A 21,125-nucleotide genomic window follows, 5' to 3' on the forward strand; every position below is an offset into this window, starting at 1 on the left:
ATTAGACACCTAAATACAGTATTTTTCTCCCCCCTCCTTATTATAACTTATTCATTCAGCCCATGAAGAGCTGTCAGTTTCGTGTGACACAGGCATTTTAAAATGAAAAAAAATAAAATGAAGAAAACTTTTCATGAAAGGGTGACTTATGCAGATTATCACCTTCATCAAAAAAGCTTTCAATAAACTTTAAATGGATTAAAAAACACCTAATATTCTACCACCATTTCATCATTGTTCTTTAACGAAATACCACAAATGTCAAAATATTCTAAGAAAAACAACTTCAAAAAGTTATTGCTCATTTTGGTTTAATTGAAGATCAAGTTTCCGCTGTAAATGTGAGTTTTTAATTTGCTAAAAAAAACTCTCCAGGCCTTTTTCTGCACAATGGTTCCATCTCGCACTTTCTCTCTGAAATTAAGGTTTGTCAGTTGCACAGGCATTATAATATAATTATGAAACTATATGTTTTTTTAAAGGGGAATGTAAGTAACTATTAAGTATGTGATCGGAATTACTTTCTGCAAAGGGACAAGCTTTCATTGCCAAAGTTAAATTAAGTTATGTTATTTTGCAATCATTTAAGTGACTTATGAAAACTCATGAGTCATACAACATGCTTTACAGAAAGTGTGCACAGAAATGTGCATCCTTTTTAAAAAAAACACACTTGGTGCTTGGTGCTAGTAAGATGTGCTGGGAAGTCTATTCAGACAGTTTGTCAATGAAAAGCTGCAGATCACACAATATTAAACCCCCGAAACGTGTAAAATCTCACCATTTCATCAGCACTCGCATTCAATCTATTATTTTCATTTTAAGTGATTACAGGTCCATTCAGAAACATTTTCAGTTTTATTTCCAATATCGCCTGTGGTGTAATTTAGATGAATGCTTCAAAACATTTATCCAAACAGCATGTGCGTTTTATTTACTTCAATTACTTGGCATATTTTTTGGAAAGAGGAAAACTGTTGACTGTGTTGAGCAGAAATACTGAAGTAAATAGAGTGAAAAGCAGGGGTTGGGGAATATTTATATATTTACTTGTCTCCTCAGGCGGTAACGATGTGTTGGAGCACAGAATCTATGTTGTTCTGAAATGCTTTTTTCTCTCGTTTCTTTTCCAGCCTGTTTTTTTTTCTTTTTCCCTTACAAAGGCAGCGAGAGCAGCAGCGTTAGACCAGAGCCGAGCTGGAGTCTTTAAATCCTGACGCGCTTCAAAGCACGGAGAGAGCAATTCATCTTCTTATCTGAGACTCAAAACAGGCTTTCTGTATGGAAGAGAGAGGGAGAGGGGGAGAGGGAGGGGAAAAAAAAAATGCTGTCGAGTAATTTTCCGTTTAAACGTTCCACTCCACAACAATTTGCATAAGCAGCCCTGCGTCTGTGATAAGAAGATTGGTAATTTTCAAAGGCTCTGTGGGGATTGAGAATTAAAAGGCTTTCTCCACTATCTCCCCTCTTGCAGCTGGCCACCACAGATTCCCCAGCTTCTCTCACGCATTTCCTCCTAAACTACGCCTTATAAACTTTCTCTGCCATCCTCTCCTTCTCTCTGCTCGCTCTGACAGTGCCGAGTTGTTCCCCCTCTCTATATACTGTATTCCTCTCTCCCTCTCTCTCTCTCTCCCCCTTTCATCCGTACTCACTCCTTACTTTCTCTATTTCTCTTGCTCAATCCTCCCAGCACTGTTGTTATTTGGGGAGGAACAGGAAAATAAATAAGGTAGAGAAGGAACAAAAGCGGCTTAGTATAACAAAGGAAGTGTTGCAGCATTTTTAAACCAGAATTTTCCAGATTGCAGAATGGGCTGAGAGGTGGGACAGTGGGACTTGCAGAGGAAGAGAGAGGAGGATAGAAACGGGACGCTCTCATCTCCAGAGACTTAATCTGTCAGAGAATTGTCCTTAGCGCCAGTACTTCTGAACCAGTGGGTGCTGGAAGCTGCCAGAGAGAAAGACAGCATTTATTTCACTTTTGATGTCAAATATGTGGGGAATTGTACATTTAATCTGGGATATAACTGAATTAAACCAGGTTGTCAACACTGACATATACAGTAAGACATGCTTCCAATAAGCTATAGCCACCATGATAAAATATGCTGTCAACAAGGACATTTAAGCTTCATTGAGAATTTTCTCAATGTTAATGTCATGTGTTTCCATTCAACTGTACTTGAAGTGCAAGTGGAAATACCAATAATCCTATCATTTATGATTGCAAAGTGTAATGGTGAAGAAAAACGTAATTTTTATTGGTCACCTTTAAATTTTGCTCACTTTCTTGGTTCCATTTCAATGACAAAGTGACTTGATTGAAGTTTCCTTACTGTGACAAAGTACGAGACACTCTGAGCAAAAGTACCTGAGAGTTGACTGTTGCCTCTTTAAGACAAAACATTTATATCATGTGTTAGGTTATATCCTCTGTTGCTGGATAGGAAATGAAACAACACACTCTGATTTGATTTCAATGAAATTATTCTTGGATGGTTATTTTAATAAGAGTGCATTGAGTGTAGTACTCAATTCTTAAGAACATATGTGAGGCTGGAAATAAATAAATTGGCTCAGCTTCAGCTTCTCAAGACAAAGATACAACATAACTCAGTTGCTGAATCAATTTTCAATCATGAGAAAAATTCCTGAAATCTTTCAACAGGCGCGACTGCCACTGTATAGAGTAATTAATATTCTCTGACAAAGAACACTGGTCTCACGGATAAACTCTCCTTTTGACCGCTTCACATGTCTGTCGTCTGAAGTCAGTGCACGATGTAGGGCAAAGCCAAGAGAACTACATCGCTGGCATACAGCTGAGCTGCTGTATCTAGCAATAACGAGACCCTAAAATCACCCAAATTAAACGTCAGGCCGGGCAACTAGGGTAATGACGAAGGAAGTTGATTGTTCCACAAGACATGCATACATATTCAGGAGTGCTCGGAATTAATTTGATATGACAATGACTAGATCTAGACTCCGTGTCCCATTTCACTATGACTGTGCTTGTACGAATGTAAGCAGCTTTAAGCAGCTTTAAGCAGCTTCAGGTGAAACTTGGGTCTACATCAGTGACTGTCAAGGCGTAATGTAAATAAATCTACTGAGTCCTTGAAAAAAAATATACAATGCAAATGCAATTTTGAACAAATAATGACTTTCTTGGAGAACATCTCCACAAAGGGCTGCATAGTGGTGTGGTGTCCCCAGTTTGAATTCTGGTCAGAGGTTGTGTGTTTCCTACGTGTGTGGGTTTTCTCGGGGTTCTCCAGTTTCTGCTTACAGTTCGAAGACATGCCGATTGTGCTTTAGGTTCATTGAAGACCGAATTGTGTGAATGTGCTTTGGTTGTTTGTCTCCGTATGTTGGCACTGTGACAGGCTGGTGTGTGTACCTGTGTGTACACAGCCTCTCACCCAATGTTATCTCCACAACCCTCAATGAAAGAGCTACATTAAACCATTTGGACAAATACCATGTTCCTCCTATATAGCCACTGATGTTTGAATGGATAGCACGGCATTCTCTGGTAAAAAAAACAGATTTCTACTTTTTTTTTTTTCAAAAAACATCTAAAGTTCAGCAGTGCGTCGACAGAAATGAAAGTTTGATATAGATAAGGAGAGTATATATGACTTATTCGACTTCAGGCTTTCAGCAACTGACCAATTCAAAGATTTCTTTCTCCAGGGGAAAAATGCATTGGTAGCATCATGGCTGATAGCACTGTCGCACAAACCAACAGTCCATCTCATCTCTGTCTCCCTATCATGGGAGACAAACTTACTGTCCAAGGAGAAAAGCTTACCTTGTGTGCTATGTGAAATATCCTACTAATACAACAGTGTATTACATGTTAATGTCCATTATATTATTCTCCCTTTATCGCATTTGGTTTGGAAAATTGGAAGTCCATAAAATAAATAATGTTTCCAGCAAAACTGCCTTGCATGTAATCGGCTTATATGCAATTTACATAAAACCAGAGTCTCATGCATTCACCCTGATTATGATATTTAAGAGGTGCAACAAATAAACAGACTTCACAATCCTGGCATCCTGAAAGTGCTGTGACAGCTCTTGTCAATAATGGAACAAATACACCCACCAGCATAAGCATATTTGGTCTCGCAAGGTAACGCAACTTGACCAAGTGATGCCACAGCCACTGTTATGGTCGATAAACAAATTAAATTCACACTGATAAATAAGTGAAATAAAAAAAAAATCACCAAAGCACACATAAAACCAAGAGAAAACAATACCACACTGTACAGTCTACGCCCACCATTAAACTGTAATCTATAAATGGATAATAATATTTACAATTTAAAAACAAGTAAAGTACCATTAAAAACATGATTTACAAGCAGAATAAACCAAATACAATAAAACAAAACAACAGTTGCAGTGTGTCTGGTATACAGTCCACTAAAAAAATAAATAAAATAAAAACTATTTGCTCGATGCAATGTTCCATAGACCAAGGGGACATTCACTGTGTCTTAACTTAAAATAAGTGATATTAACAATGACATGAAGCTGGTTGAAACTTGTTTTGGCTCAACCATATATTGTATATAAAAATGCACATATTCTTGGGGGGGGGGGGCTATGCAAATATGAATCATTTTGTATTTGTCTAAGAGAAAAGGAGCCAAATATACCAGTTTTTGGTCTTTGCCATTTCAGCTTCAAACAGACTCCAAAGCATGACTTAGTAATCACAATTAGAGCAGATGCAGCAGACAAGCTGTCAGTCAGGCCTGACCTCACTCTTCCAAACATGGAGCTGGCCAAAATACTAAACTTAACAGTAGTTCACAAACCAAGGGGTGACATGGGTGTCTCAATAACATCATCATCATCATCATCATCATCATTTTCTGAATGTATATGCATGTTTGATTCTTGGAGCCTTAATGAAGAAAATAATTCTGTCACTTTTGGGTACAAAAGACTTTTGTCATAAGACAAGACAAAAGAGGTAAGTGTGATGCGCAGTATGAGTCCATTGATTTAGTATAGCATGCTAAATGTATACATTTAAAAGGCTCCTGGTGAGAACAAGGACTCCACAACCCCTAGATACAATAAACAAGCTGTGTGGACTCACAAAGACATCTTTATTGTTGCTATTTATGATTCACCTTCAGCAAGAAAGGTGATCTAAGCATGGAGCATATAGGGAATATAAGCCTTGCTTTCATAAGACCTTTTATATTATGTCTTATGCATGTGTGTGTGTGTCAAATTGGCACACTGTTGGCACACTGTTGTGGCTTTTAGCTCGGCAGACATTTCCAGACACTTCCAGATTTGCTAGTAGCAAAACACAGGGTGCTATCTTTCAATGGTTTATTAGACTTTTGTGTTTCATTATGTTATTAAGTCATTAACTTGCTATTAAATATTTTTTTTTAAATTATAATCACGATAGTGTAATAAAAGCCACAGAAGATTTGCCACACTTTGTCCACAAAAGATGACCATTCTACTCAGTTTTTGTTTCATAAGTGCTGAAAGGGTAGAGCTGAATGCTTGAGCAGAACTACAGAGTGGTTAAATGTACAGAGGTTAATTATTCACAGGAGAGAAAAACAACAACAACATTATGGGCAGCAAAACCACATTACACAAATAGCAGTAACTGGAAACGCCACAATATGCTTACTGCAGTGTCTCAGAGCCATCAACCATCCTGTGGTCGTGGCCTTTCTTTGTGGTCTGGAATGACCAGTAATTATATGGTCTTTAGAGAGGTTCTATAATGCTGTCTAAACAACTTGTTCCACTGTTGCACAATGGAAAATGGAAATTGGATGATTTCTCGAAAAAGGAGCGCAAGTGCTGTTTCAGCAAATGCGCCCAAAAAACACCACATACTTATGTTCAAGTGACAAAGCCTTGTATTGTGATTTAGGAATAATGAACGTATACCTGCAGGGTAAGGTAATGTGACTTTTGTTGTGTTCAATTTGGTTAATAATATACAATAAATGTCAGACAATTAATTACTTTATAAATATTGATTTTTGAGTGGAATCTTAACACTTTAATTAATTACATAAGCAGACAACTGAGAAACATCCTAACATAACATATTAGCATCCTAATATATGTATCCCAAATAAATTGAGTACCTTTCATTAGTAATAACATGTATTATTTATTTGATATAGTTTCAAAAATAGTATATACTACTTTAAATTCTTTGGTAATCGGTTGCAGCAAAAATGTTGAGTATTCTACACATTCACACTCCAAAGAGTATATAAAACATTATTGTTTATTATCTGTTGCCCTCCTTTGGGTGTGTCTCACCAAATGGTAATGGTCTAATAATACAGGTGTTCCATTCATTATTTTAATTTAGGTTTCCGTTTTCCCCGGCCCAACTGTGGTTGATCATCGTTGATCATCAACTTAGACACCTAGATGTCCTAGATGGGCAAGAGTGACACAACAATAAGCTACAGTTTCCCTGCAAAGTGTTCACATTATCCCAACCCCCAAGTCTGAGAGGAGTGATCATTCACAGCTTTACCACTGTGATTACGTTATCCTTTTTCATTATCTTATTTGTCAAAAGGGCATGCAATTTGTATGTGTCAGTGTCTGGATGGGCCCATTCATCCATCTACCCATAATTTACAAGACATCTGTTTTTGTCTTCTTTTTCCTTTACCTTCCTCTTCCCGTAGTTCCGTCCACAGTCACAATGCATGGTCGGTCTATATTATGCTCAATTCAGCCGGGGGAAGAACTGTGTTTAGTCGATTTTTTTTTTTCACAACTAAGAGGGATGTAGTCACTCACTGAGAGATCAATTTTCAGTTCTGAAGACGGAGAGACTTTAAAGTCTTAACAATGACATCAGCATGGGGCCCACCATCCACTTCCCCTGTTAGATCAATAATTAATTCAGTTGTTTTGTAGCTTTTGAGCTTCAGTTTTTCCCTCACTAACTGCTCCAACATAATGGTAATTATAACCCATCTTGTGCAGCAATCAACAATGAGAGTTCACTGTGGTCTACTGAACACAGATGAGGTGATAAAACATTGCAGCAACTAGAGAAACTTTGCAGCAGCGAGAGTAATCTGCCTCCAGACAACGCATTATAGATTTAATTTATTTTCAATGTGAATAGACGGGGCAAGGCACGAGACGAAAGTGACATCTGCTCTTAATTGGTGGAGATGCATTTGTGTACAAAGACCAGTGTTCAAGGCTGTGCCAATGGCTTGAAAGTGTTTGGCCTCTTTCAAACTATTCCTTCATTTTTATGTGATCACAATAGTGCCATTAGCTTCACGCTCCATTCACTTTGTATGGGGTAATTACAAGATAGTGATTGGTAAAAAATATTCAGCCACTGTATGGGGAATTAAATGAGATTAAGAGTTCTTAGGGCAGATCCTGCTCCAAACAACCAACAACAGATTGTCGCACTTGGGTGAACCACTATTTTTGGTTGCTTTTGGCATTTTGAGGAAATGGGGGTGATAATAATTTACTTTTTATGAATGTGGTTAGGTTTTGTCACTAAATGTACTTGATATAGTGTCAACATTCAAAATTTCTCTTCAGCCCGTCCTCATATAAGGGCATCAAAAAATCAGCCATGTCACAGGATTTCCCCATAACAGAAAACATGTCGTGTCCATCCATCCATGTTGTCTCAAACTGTTGTTTGCTGTTAATAGATGTTGCTCACTATGGAACAAAATTTAGACATGTCAATTTTTTCCTGACTGGATCTGACTTTAACCTAAAGCAATGGAAGCTCTTGAGGTCTGTATCATGAAATCATCATGCCTCATTGATTGTGGCTTCATTCACTTCACTTTCAAATGTAATGCCTCTTTTTATTTACTCCAGTAAAGTTTTACTTTCTATTAGTACACTTGCTTTTTCAGACTATTTGTTTCGTTCTCTATTCAAATAAATGGTGCGTGCCATCTCATAATTCACACAAGAGCAACACCATTTTCATAGCACAATGGCCTGTCTAGCATGCTTCCAGAGATAAGCATGTCTGTTGAGAGTTGCTTTAGTGGTTTGTATGAGTTAATACCTTGATCTGACAATACATTACTTCATCATTTCCAGCTCTCAGTAGATGTCTGCAGTAACTTTTTAATGAACTTTCACATCTGCAAGACAGAGTACGTTTTTGTTAAGGCTATTTTTTGTGTGTTCACAATGCATTATAAGTCATCATGCTTAAGTATCTCACCTGTGCCTATTCACTACAATGATCTCCCTCGCTCATGACACATAATTACACTGGGAGGTTAGCTCCTTCTCCTTGTCCTCTCCATTCATCATGTTATTTCTGGAAAAATGTCTTTTTGGCACACTATGTAACAATGTAGGCTGATAGCACCTAACATTCAGTGTAATTAATGATTATTCTGAACACCTGTGTGTCCGAGTAATACTACAGTAAAAAAATACTAGCGCTGTTATACTCCATATCAGCCTCTTGTAGAAAATATTATTATTAGCACAAGCAGGAATAAGATGACAAATGTCATGTGTCAGGAGTATCTGCCATCTCAACAATACATATCAGTACAGTATAAATGGTACAACTCTGCGTACCTCAGGGCACCTTCTCTTTCTATATAATTCCATTGGTTTAATCAGTAGTCCTTAATATTTATAGCTTGCATAAAATAAAACGTCTATAACTGTTAAAGCAGTCTCCTCACAAACAGGTAATTGGGTTTGTTAATGTGGAACAGTGTAAAATCTGCACTTCTCTCTCTCCACTTCCAATAGCCTGTCTGTGTGTCTTTCAGACTTCACGTCTGTCTCTCTTTCTCCTTTGTTGTTCTTCTTCAATTCCGTCCGCTTTGCAATGACAGTGGCTGTCTGGATTGGCGGAGAGTTAAATTGCTCGGTGTGAATTTGGTCACGGCTCAGCTCTCCTTGAGATAATGAAATGACAATTAATTGGAAAGCTGTTGCCATTCGCTTATTTGTTCACTCACTAGTGGAGCAGCAGCAGCATGAGAAGATGACAGAAATCACTGCAGTCATCATCAACTATTGAAAATGCTCAGCAAACGTTTTCTCTTGGAATGACTGCTGATATGATGCATAATATCCATGTCAACGTAGAAATATAAAGCTGAGTCCACAACTCTCCAGGATTCAACCAAAAATATACACTCACTGGCCATTGTATTGAGAACAACTCTTCAACGGCTTGTTAATTCATTGCAGCATCTCATAGTCTCTCCATATAACCTTCCAATTTCCTGGGATTTCAATGCACAACCATCACTGATGTTTATAAAGAATGGTCAAGGAACATCCCAGCGAAGGGTGGAGCCTGGTTTGAGCATTCAGCAGGTACAACACTCACTATCTTGAGCTTTTTCTGTTGTGTTCTCATGTACACTTATGCCAGGATCAGACTACACAATGTTTTTGTCTTTTACGATGGTCACCATGTCAGATTATCAATCACAAGAATAGCATGGATTCTTGCCATGTCTTGTTGGGCGCACTGGCAACACTACAACAATGACCTTGACCGATCATCGTTCATGACACTGCATGAGTTTGTAGGTCATTGGGGAGGCGGGGCAAGGAGTTGTCAATCATAGCCACCGAAGTGTTGATAGATGGTAGATAGATTACTGATGTATTTTTGACAACTGTACAATAGAAAAGCCTAACCAGGGACAGAGATAGCAAATTAGCCTTGGGTAAAACTCTTATATGCAATGCATCTGTGATGTGTTAATTTCAACTTGTTACAATACTTTTTGCATTGTCCATGACAAATAAACTAATAAATAAAATAAAAAGTCTTGTGGGTGATGCTCATGGACTTTGTTGTGACAGTCCCTTGAGGAGACGGCAAAGTGGCAGGGATACTGTTGCCAAAGCTCAATGAAATGTTCTTTGGTGTCCACCTAACAGCAGCAGCAGCAGCATCCCTCTTCCTCTTTGCCATGTTTATGTCTGTATATGTTACGCCGGTTCAGCACTCTGTTATCCTATTGGTCAACATCCAGGAGTGCTTCGTGGGAGATGTCATTTATAATCAGGTCCGACATTGGAAATGTGTTGGTCACGACCAAAACGCTTGAAAATTTGGTGTTGTCTGATTCCGGTATTACTTTCACGTTAAACAGAAATTTGACGAGGGAGCTGGCAGGAAAATGTCTGGATTGGCTTTTATGGATATCTGTGTTAGGTCTGGATTTTAGTGTGTTGCTGTAGGCATCAGCCAAGAATGTTCTCAATTGAGCCAAATGCACAGGTGGTTAAAAGACAATCACATTCATATGCACATCTGTGGACAAGTAAATACATAACATCATTTTCTGAGAAATTAGATCACGCAAATCTGTGGTTTGCCGAAACATACAATGTCAAACCACAGATTTGACTGACTGGGTTGATATCCCTAAAGTCAATCCAATATTTACCATTGCCTGCAAAATTCACAAGACAGAGCAATACTGAGTCCTGGTCTACTGAGACACTTCCTAACAGAGCTGCAATACACACATATATTTCCTTGAAAAGAAAGTGCAGAAACAGAGCCTTGGGCATCTCATAAACTGTCTCACCAATATGTTCTGTGAAGAGTTCTTGCCATCCCAAAAATCAAAGAAAAGAATTATCAATATAATTGTTGAAATTGCCATTTAATGCATTTCCCTCTCTAAGTCAATACACTTGTAGCAACGGCTACAGATTTATAACCATTACCACCACAGACATAACACTTACCAATGAAATGGGAATAAATATGTGGTTTTGTTGTTACAAGACTCAAGGCAACAATATTGTGTTTTCTCTCTCAAAATACAATTAATTTAACTGGAAAAAAAAATAACTATGACACAGAATTACATCATCTCTGTTATTATGCTAGAAGGGGACGTGACAAAGCTGTGTAATCTAGTTAGCAAAGTCCCTGTTTGCACAGCTAATCAAACTAAGCTTCTTGTGAGTGCATTACAATTCAAAAGCTCAGTATAATACACTGAATTAAAACCAAGCAAAGTTAATGTGAACTACGGAGTGCACTGAGGTCGGAGGAAGTTTAATGTACCTGATAATGGTTGGCCTTCGCAAGCTCCTGATTGGCTGATTCCACGTTGGATGACGAAGTCTGGATGTAATCTTCAATGCTGTCTGGAAAAAAAGCAAATTTGTTTAATGGGCCATTTTTATTTTGTGCAACAACTCAAAGTTTCAAAATTCTTTCATACATTTTCTTTCTTACAAATTAAAGAAATATTCTTGGGGCCCTTTTTACATATTTCCCTTGGAACAGTTGACAATAAATAGTAAGAAATCAATGAAGGGTTGGAGATAATAAAATAGTAGCTTTACATAGTTTGAGACCAGTTTGAGTCTAAACATTGTGTTTAGTATTTAACCTCTTCATCCCAGCTCCTCTTTTTGACCCCCTGCTCGAAGTTCTGTAGTTCTTCATTCAAAGTGTTTTTTGACATGTGTTTTCTTTGTTTACATCAGGCTGATTCTCCGGTGACATTTTTCAATGTTTACACTGTGACTGTGTTTTTTTACACCTGCTGGTTTGATTGATTGGTGTTTTAACTGTGTTTAATGATCATTCAAATGGTTTTTATGAGCTTTTAGTTGAGTTTCTGACCTTTCTGTGGGTATGCAGCATGTCTGTTTAAGTTAGACATGGCTTTATGATGTGTTTGTTGCCACATGCTACGACAGCCCCAGTGCTGTAATGGGACATCATGGAGTGTTTTAAACCCTCAACCACACTACACACTTCCTGCCAGCACAACACAATGGTTGGATTATGTAAACAGTGAGCAGTGGTTACAGTTCAACAAGAGTTTTTAATTGGTGGGTCTGAAATTGTATTTTACTCATTAGTGCTGGTGATAACTCCTGTGCATGTGTGTGTGTTCATAGGGCTAGCTGTTACTTCCTACTGTATGTAATGATAAATTTGTCATTTGTCGCAACCATAAATAAAGACTGCAACCACCATGTCAGATTGAGTACACTTCAGTTTACTTTAACTTACTCCGACAAAAAAATGCAGAATGAATGTTGGGTTCTGGTTGGGTTTGGTTAACATTCTCTTGTGCTTGGTTGGGTTTGGACAGAAAAATATGGCCCGAGAAATACTCTACTCCCAGTCACAGGGCTGCAAGGACACAGGGAGAAACAAAAATGAATACAACCGATTTTAAATGGTCTGTAATGGAAGTACATTTTTATAAAACAATATGTCCATCATCCTCCTCCTCCTCCTCCTCCTCCTCCACTGTGTTACAAAACACCAAGACAAAAACAAAGCTGAATTGAATTAAATGGATAATTAGATTTTTATTTTATCAAATTTATGTGAACTTGTTTCTTTTGAGCTCAGTGTAAGAGTCTCTGCTGCTGTCAATTGTGGTTAGTTTCTCGCCCCCCCCCCTTCTCTCTCCTCTTGTTTTCTCTCATCTCCTCCTTCGCCTCCATCCACTGCTGACGTCAGGGAAGCTACACTGCCATTTGCACTGAAGGACAGACTTTTTAAGATGACATAAAGACCGCTTTCTATTTTAATGTTAGTAATAATATTGATTTCTCTGATAATTAATTATTCCACAACCCCAATTGTAGGACAACGGGAACAGTTTGTAGTTTTGTTTATCTAAGAGGCAACTCTAATCCCACCAAACACCAAATTATGTTTTCAGCAATCAGATAGTAATCAGTCACATAAAGGGTCCAAAAAACTGCAGACTCATCCTGAATTCTGTTTTACTGTCACCGTGCACACACAGTATTGACTGCACATTATGGGACATCTAACCCCCATAATAGTAGTGTTACTACTAGGGATGCACCAATACTGATACCAGTATCTGGTGTACTCTTATATGTATTTGTAAATCTACTCCGATACTGCACTCACTACAACTTACTACAAACTAATGGCCAATGACCATTAAAAGAGCAAGGTCCCCATTAAAGGTTGTCAATACAAAGAAGTTAATGGGATGAGACCAAATGTGTTTAATGAACTAGATGTTCTACAATATTTGGTATATTACATAACCATGCACACAATTACATGTGGCGTTAATGCTGAGAATGTGAAAAGCGCACAGTCACAAGAGATGTGGACTAAGACACCTCAGTGTTTCCTGCTGTGCTGACTTCTGATCATTACTGGATTGTTTGAGCTTGTAGAAAATTAACATTTTAATTAACACTCAACAAGAGCTGAAGGCTGAGTGCATGGATGTACTCCTTTGGTGACTCAGAGGAGAGAGAAGTACATGCTACACACTTCTTCAGCTTGTTAATTGATTGATGGTTGGACTGTTATAGTAACCAACAGCTAAACCCACTGGCTTTATTTCACTATCTAATAATCCTGTTCTTATTTTGAACTTCCTATCAAAACATGTCATTTCTCTTCTTCCAAAACCCAGTAAATCCATATTTCCAACTTCACAATCAAAAGAACTGTACCCTGAAACAAATGACTTAATATGCATCAACCACATGAATAGCATAACACCAGACCACACACAGTGTATCTCGCCAACAAATTCCACAAAGAAGAAGAAGAACAAGAGAACAAAGAGCAAGACTGGATGACAGCATTCTGCTGTGCTCTTCTTGGCATGTCACTGTTTATCACAAGAAGTCAAGCTTTGTTTGAGAGAAGGCTGCAAGCTGCTCAGAGCACAGCTGTTTTTCTGCACTGATGCATGCAAGTGACGATTCTCGGTTGACAAATCAGTGGACTGCAGTGTCTGGCTCTGCCCTGCCTGCTATGGTACAGCTTGGAATGGTAAAGCCCTGAGAACAGTATCTTTACTTGGTAGTACTTGGTACTAGGCGGGTGTGCGCTATGCCCTATGACCACGCGAGTGAGATACGTAGCATGACATCGCACTGCTGCAATGACACAGTAGACAACAACACAACAGACAACAATGGAAGACATCCATCAGCTCATTTCCTGCTTGGTTTGTGTCTGTTTGTCGTCAAGATTTGCATGAGAATAGATTCAACAACGGTTGCAAGGGAGTGATTTTTTTTCTGACTGTACCGTACCGTTTTACTCTGGTTGTGCCGGTTATTTTGGTATTATTCCTAATGGAAATGCAAAAAAAAAATATGAATCATACCAAAATAAACCGTTCCACTCGGTGGATACACAACATAAGGAACTCTCCACAAATTGTGAGTGTGATGTACCTTGAGCAACTCCCAGCTGGACGGACCTTTACTGCATGTGTCTCTCCTCCTTTTTCCCCATGTTTCATGTCTCCTTCTCATCATCAAGATACAGTTTTGCAGAAAAAGTTAACTCAATATGACAGTATCGAGACAGCAGGCTTTCCCACCTTTTGCTTCATTATAACTCCAATTTTCCTCTACAGGAACACAGCGGTGCTCACGATGACACACTGCCTCTGTGGAGGAGTACCTGCTTCCTTATCAACATCTTGCTACAGCAGCATTTCGAGGACAGTAACCAAATGATAATTCACTTGCAGCATCCAGGGACATGAAATTTGTCTGCACATTACACGCAATTAAATCATGTTAAGATCCAGTCTTTATAAAGTGTTAAGAAAACTTAGGCTTTTTTATTTTAATTTGGATTTAATTTACTACATGACCATCGTGGTTAACAAAGGTCATAGTTGTTCAAGTGAAATATCACTTACATGTACTTCTTTAAATGTCTTTTAAAGTAGAAATTTAAACGACAAATAGCGATAAACATGGATAATATATGGATAAATGGGTGAATAGTTAATATTGTTCACATTAAGACCACCTCCTCCAAAAACCTTTATATTTATGTATGGCTGAGATGAGAAACAGTTAACTGAAGGTATGGATAGAGTTATTTTTGAACTCTAGAAGGTGAACATACTTTTAATATACTTTCCTTGACAGCCACTGAGGATTTACAATAAACACAGATATAAGGATGCTATAAATGCAAAGTTGAGTGCTTCAAGGTTTAATGATTTCAGACCACCATGTTTATAATGTCTGTACAGACAAGCTATTTTAAGCCCGTCAGGCTTACCACCCCATAAAAACTGAAATACTTTGGGCCAAACTTTTCTCCAGGGAAAGGTATATTACAGATATTAGAATTTATCACCGTTATTTTTCCATATAAACTTGAAGGACTTCCCAAACCTTTTAAGATTCTGTCAGCTCTTTGTAGATTTCTACAATACCTGTCTTCAGGAGGAGTAACTAAAAACTTCAGAACCAATTTTCTTGAAACTTTGGCGGAGAGGATGTGGGCAGTGCAAGAACCTATTAACTTTTGGAGCAAATCTGCTAGATATAGGTATTTGTTCCACTTCCTTTTGATATAAGGCTTTTTTTATATGTTATAATATTCACGATCCTATGAAGATGATTCCTAACATAGTGACACTCTGAGGTTGCATTTCACCCAGCAGGACATAATTCCATTTTCTCACAAATGTCAAAAGCAGTGATTTCCATCCAAACCATTCTCTCAGGAGGATGAACTCCTTTCAACCTCATGAAGTCTTTTGCAGTGCCACCCTCAGGTTTCACACTTATTGTTGTTTTTAAGATGTATTATGCTCATGATCTCATTCATTAGCATGGCTTGACTTAATTCATGCAAGCCCTGAGGTGGAATACAATTTGTAAGGATCTGTAAAGATTCCCAATTCCTGGCTCATTCCAAAAGTCAAAAACAAACTATGACAATACAGTGTCTTATAGACATAATCTCCCAGCACCTAAAACACAGAAGTGTTCTCTGTGATGTGTACAAATAAATGCAAATGTTTTTACAACCTCTTTTGTGCGGTGTGCCAGCATTTGTGTCCACCTGCTAAACCAACCTTAATGATTGTGTATTTCTACTCCCAGACATTATGTCCTTAGCCAGCACAAATGAACCATAAAAGCACTAATCCTTCCTTCTTGAGACGTTTTCCTTTTTCTGTGCTGAATGCTGCTCTTTGTGAAAAACTCACCGTCACATATTATTCATATCCGCCTCTACACCAAGAAAGCCTTGTTTGAAAAAGGGCCAAAGGCAATTTCAGTGCATCTCTTTTTAATGGGATGAGGTCCATTACTGCATGGCTCTGTGATGATCAGATTGGACTTCTCTTCTGCCGTGGTGTAATTTCATGAACTCTGCAATCTTCCACAGAGTCCTATCTCTTCGATCATCCCTTTAGGTGAGAGTACACAGAGTTCCTTCACCTTCTGTGTCCATAATACCATACCTTTCAAATTAAGAGAATAAAAAAAAAATCCCCTGTATGCAGTTCTTTCATGTGTCATAATCCAGATCAAGCACGAGAGGAAGAAACATTCCAGAGAAAGTTCCAAAATGTGGAGGCAGACTTCATTGATTTCTATATCTGACTAAGGAATTAACCCAGAAATGTGTTACCTCAGTTTCATTTCATGAATTCTAATTGTATTTCACATCAACCCTGTCTCTTAAATTTAATTTTTCATTATGCAACATTAGGAAAGAATAACAGTGACCATATCATTTTAAGAAGTCACTGGTAACAGTAAAGGTTGAAGAGTAATGTTAGCCTCATATTTATCAAACTGTCTGAGCCACAAAAGCTCAAGATGAACTGACTCTGACTGAAGTCTTTAGTCCTTTCACACATTTAATTTCCTCTCAGAACTGAACTACAAACCATTGAAAACAACGTTTTCAAGGTAATGCTTATTTGCCTGTTCTACTGTGTGACATTATTAAGTAAAAGCCAATTCTCCACTGAATGTTCATGATGGAGCCAGACATAGCTGATAACAGATTTGTGACCCAGCAGCAAAGCCTGCGTATCTGCCCTATATCTGTGTGCTAAGTTTCTTTCTTTCTGCCAAGTTTAAATCACTGCAGGGTGCAGAGAATCATTTACAGATACCAGGGTGTCTAAATGGATTTTCTCTGACCCACAACTTTCTGTATAACCCCACAACATTGGGCTTTCATCACAGTATGTGCCGGCCTGGCAGCACAGTGGAGGTAAAAAAAAAAGTTTGTTTTGCCAAGTAGAAATATTGTGCTCATGTCATTAATCAAGCGTGTCAAATTAAAACACAAAGGTTATTGACACGACTTGAGTCAGTGATAACAATGTAACTAATATTAAGCATACACAAACACTTACTGTGTTACATGCTACATATGTCACTCATATCAAACAGCTCTCGTGCTGCAGCTAACGGCTATTTCATAATCAATATAATCAATGAATCTGTTGATTATCTTCTACATACTTGTTTGGTCCGTAAAATGTCAGAAACCTGGAAATGATGTTGTCCTCCAATGTCTTGTTTTGTGCAGAAACCAAAATTGTTCAGGTTTTATACCAAATTAAAAACAATGAACAGATCAATTCAGTATTTGGTGCAGCCCCAAACAGCTGTATTTTCATTTGCACAACTGAAATAAAATATAGCTATGTCACAGGTTTTCACAGCAAAACAAATCCTGGTGCATGCTAGGCTTCATGTAATCGTATTTAGATGTTAAAAAAAGAATCGAGGCTCAGACAATCCTCTCCCTAGTCACCTCAACTAACTCTACTGGTGGGACACCTAGGCATTAGCAGGCCTGTGGAGAGATATATCACCTCAGCATTTCTACCTACCTCATCTCTCCATCGTCTTAGAGTCAATCATGACCTTAAAAATTGAAGCAAAAGATTGCACACAAACTAACACAATTTACCTATGGCATCTCCTTGTTCGTGAACCATACTGGCCAGATCCTTCATAATCTGATTGACGTCCAGCATGTCTTTCTGTGGAGAAAACATAATAGCAAAAAAAACGTTACTCTACTGTTCAACTCTGCGTCTGTCTGTCAGTTTAATTCGATGACATGGGCATTTATTACTCATGCTTCACAGAACATCCTCATCCTCGTCATGGTTTGACATATTTATGCCATAGAACACAACAATGTGTCACAGTGAAATACTCTGTCATTAAATTGACATTCAATTAGGTGATTCTTTTGTCAAAAGCACAATCACTCTCTACTGCCTTAAAAGAAATCTGCTCAACAATGTGCCTGACAACACAGTCAACATCATTTTAAAACTAACACACTCATGAGTGGTGGGATGGGCATGTAGAGTGTAAATGTTTCACGCTTGGCGCTGGTTTGTACAGCATTTCACCAGGCGTACAAAAGAGCCAAAAAAAGTATAGAAAAATGTTTTAGTTTTTTTTTCCCTCTGTCTGTGCTCCAAGAAAAATGGTGCAGCTACCATAGCTATTTACCCATGATCTCCCAACATTGAATTTGCTCTCTCTATTTTAACTCAGAGCAACATGAAAGCTTATAAAAGTTATGTCTATCTCCTGCTCACAGGTCTCCCCTTTCCTCCATTATGGCTCTGAGCAATCACAGCTGCGTTTGTGTAGCCTAACCCACTGGGCCATCCATCACAGGTGGCGGAGATTGCTGTGGAAACTGGCAGCCATCCTGCCACTTGGCAAAAACCATCTGAATGGAGCCAGAATGGCCACTGGCAAACCTTGTGATGCTAAAGACTGCTTTGCATTTATCTTTTGGTAACCCTGTCGATCATGCTGTAACAGAATACAAATGTATTTCACCTGGCAAAGCATCGCACAATCAGGGCCCATTTCATCATAATGACAGAACAGTGTGTAACCAATTTAGCAAATAATGTGAGGAAGTGAATGTCAATAGGCAAAGGCACACACACACACTCACACACACACACAAAAAAGAGAGCCGATATGTGACAGGTTGGGACCCCTGCCTGAGGCCTGAGTGGGTGTCCAGGCTGTGGGCCAACACTGTGCCCTTTTCCATATTTAATAAGCTTTAAATTCTACTCATGAACAATCTAGCAGCCACTGGGTAGTGACATTGGGCTGGCAACCAAGTGAAGACTTTCCTCCAAAGTTTACATCAGGTTTACTGGAGGAGGCTTCTTTATCAGATTAACTATACCAGCACTGCTTAGAGATTAAAGTTCAGCATGGATGTGAACATTAGGTGATGGAAAAGCATGTTTATATTGTGTTTGAAACCTGTTTGATTCATTTGGTTTGCACTCAAGTAAAGTGTCATTCATTAGTCATCCCTCAGCTCAGTCTGATCTTGGTTAGCCATGGTCTCACCCACATTGGTCAAATATACAAGAGAAACCTATTGGAATGTGGCTGTAAAGGCAAAATAACTGGCATTTACACTTAAAAAACCTTGTGAACCACACCATTTACAGTCGTGTTCAAAATAATATGCCTAATTATTATGTCTCATTTCACTTTAAAACAAATGTTTCCAATAAATAAGAATAACCACCTCAAAGGTTTGTTCCTCTACAAACCAGTGAAGTTGCAGGAAAATGTTCACAATTTCTCTTTCTGCTTCAAAGATCCATCATTAGTGCCATCCACAATTACTGTATGACTTTTTGTTGCCCGAAAAACGTTTCGCAAGGTCACTGTGACCTTGATTTTTGACAACTGAAACCTAATCAGATAGACAAGTTGACAGGTGACCTTGTGTGCCTAAACCTAACCACACACCCGCATTTTAGTCAAAGGCGACATTACCAAAACACCACCCCGCTGATATGCAAGACATGTAAATGAGCAGTTTCATATTAGTTAGGAAACATGAGCTCACACGTGTCAGTGCTTCATACAAAAACATACAATGGTGACATATAATAATGTAGACCGGGTTGGGACTCAAGAATCAGCTGACATTCACCTCCATGGGAGGCGCACATGCAAAGAAAAATAATATTCTGGATAAGGATCAATAAATGTCACCAACACATGATTGAAAGCACTGAGTCAGACTCGTTCCACTCTCACCTGTGCCGGTTCTGACCCCTGTCAGCCCTGCCGCCACTGCTGTTGTTATTGTGTGTAACTAATGGAAAGGACATGCTTGAACAATTGAAAGGCTCCAAGGGTCTGTATATTTTCATGAAACTGAGATGTCAGACTGAATTCAGACATCTATCCCACCTGACACCGAGGTCTAGTGTGTGGACAGCAGAGACACAGAAACACAATTAAATTTGAGGCCAACACACACACACAGAGGGAGAGAGAGAGGGAGAGCGAGAGAGTCACAAACATAAGTCTTTTGGCAGCATACAATGGATACCTCAGTCAATGGCATTCCTGCATCTCTTTTTTCATCCAGTCATATGGATCTGTGTGATAGGAACTGATAGGGATGGGGGGGGGGGGGGGGGGGGTCTGCGGGTCAGACTTGATGCAAAGCTTTTCTACATCAGATAAAGAAAAAAAAGGAAAATCTGATGCTACCTTTCTTTTACTTGAACTTCAGCATTGGCCTCAACCTCTGGACCAGGACACAATTGACTAGACAGACAGACAGACAGACATACAGACGACTTTATTAGTCGTCTTTCATTGAGACTATTTGTAGACTCAATGATGGTAGTGCTTCCCAGCATGTGGTGAATGTGAATGTTGGGATCATTAAATAATGATATCTCTTTGTTTATTGTTGTTATGTTTATTCTTTAACATTTAACATAGTGCTTCTCAGTTATGGCCAATATTAAGATCATGCTTATTCATTAGAAATATATTTATAATAGATTAAATTAAATTTTCAGTATTATCTTTTTCTGTTACCGTTGAGCTGCATTATAGCTAATATACAATCCTGGTCGTAGCCTACCAGGGGCAGCTCAAACCTGTAAAGTTCATGGTATTAGCAGTGAAATCTCCAGGCCATGTTTTGGTATTTTAAAAAAGCACCCGCAGAATGAACATGATTTATTGTATATTCCAGCATATGACAGGGATTAGAACGAGGGATTAGTGATTGCGCCACGTAGAGCACATAATTATCCTCTGAAGGATGTCCTGTAACGATTGCCGTTTACAGAGACCAGCAGCACACATGCTAATGTATGGCTCAGCTAACAGTGATGAGACAAACAGCCCAGTGAGGAAGTTTCCTCATGTGCCTGCAGAGGGAAGTGTGGCACAGCGGAGCGCTGCTACCAGCCTTTAAAAGGTGAATCAGCTTCAGGAATAAGAGCTGATTAGGTATGCTAGTCAGC

The 21,125-nt window shown here is 38.6% G+C and overlaps 1 protein-coding gene across 1 annotated transcript in view; it reads right to left on the reverse strand.

Annotated features, from left to right (window-relative positions):
- tsnare1 (T-SNARE Domain Containing 1) overlaps nucleotides 1–21,125 on the reverse strand; it is a 74,827-nt gene that overhangs the window by 13,684 nt on the left and 40,018 nt on the right. The window contains exons 9-10 of the mRNA XM_058646688.1: nucleotides 17,759–17,831; nucleotides 11,099–11,181 (exon numbers count right to left, since the gene is read on the reverse strand). Of these exons, the coding sequence (XP_058502671.1) occupies nucleotides 11,099–11,181; nucleotides 17,759–17,831 (156 nt within the window). The remainder of the gene's footprint in view (nucleotides 1–11,098; nucleotides 11,182–17,758; nucleotides 17,832–21,125) is intronic.

The sequence above is a fragment of the Solea solea genome, chromosome 13 (genome assembly GCF_958295425.1).
Source record: "Solea solea chromosome 13, fSolSol10.1, whole genome shotgun sequence".
NCBI lineage: Eukaryota > Metazoa > Chordata > Actinopteri > Pleuronectiformes > Soleidae > Solea > Solea solea.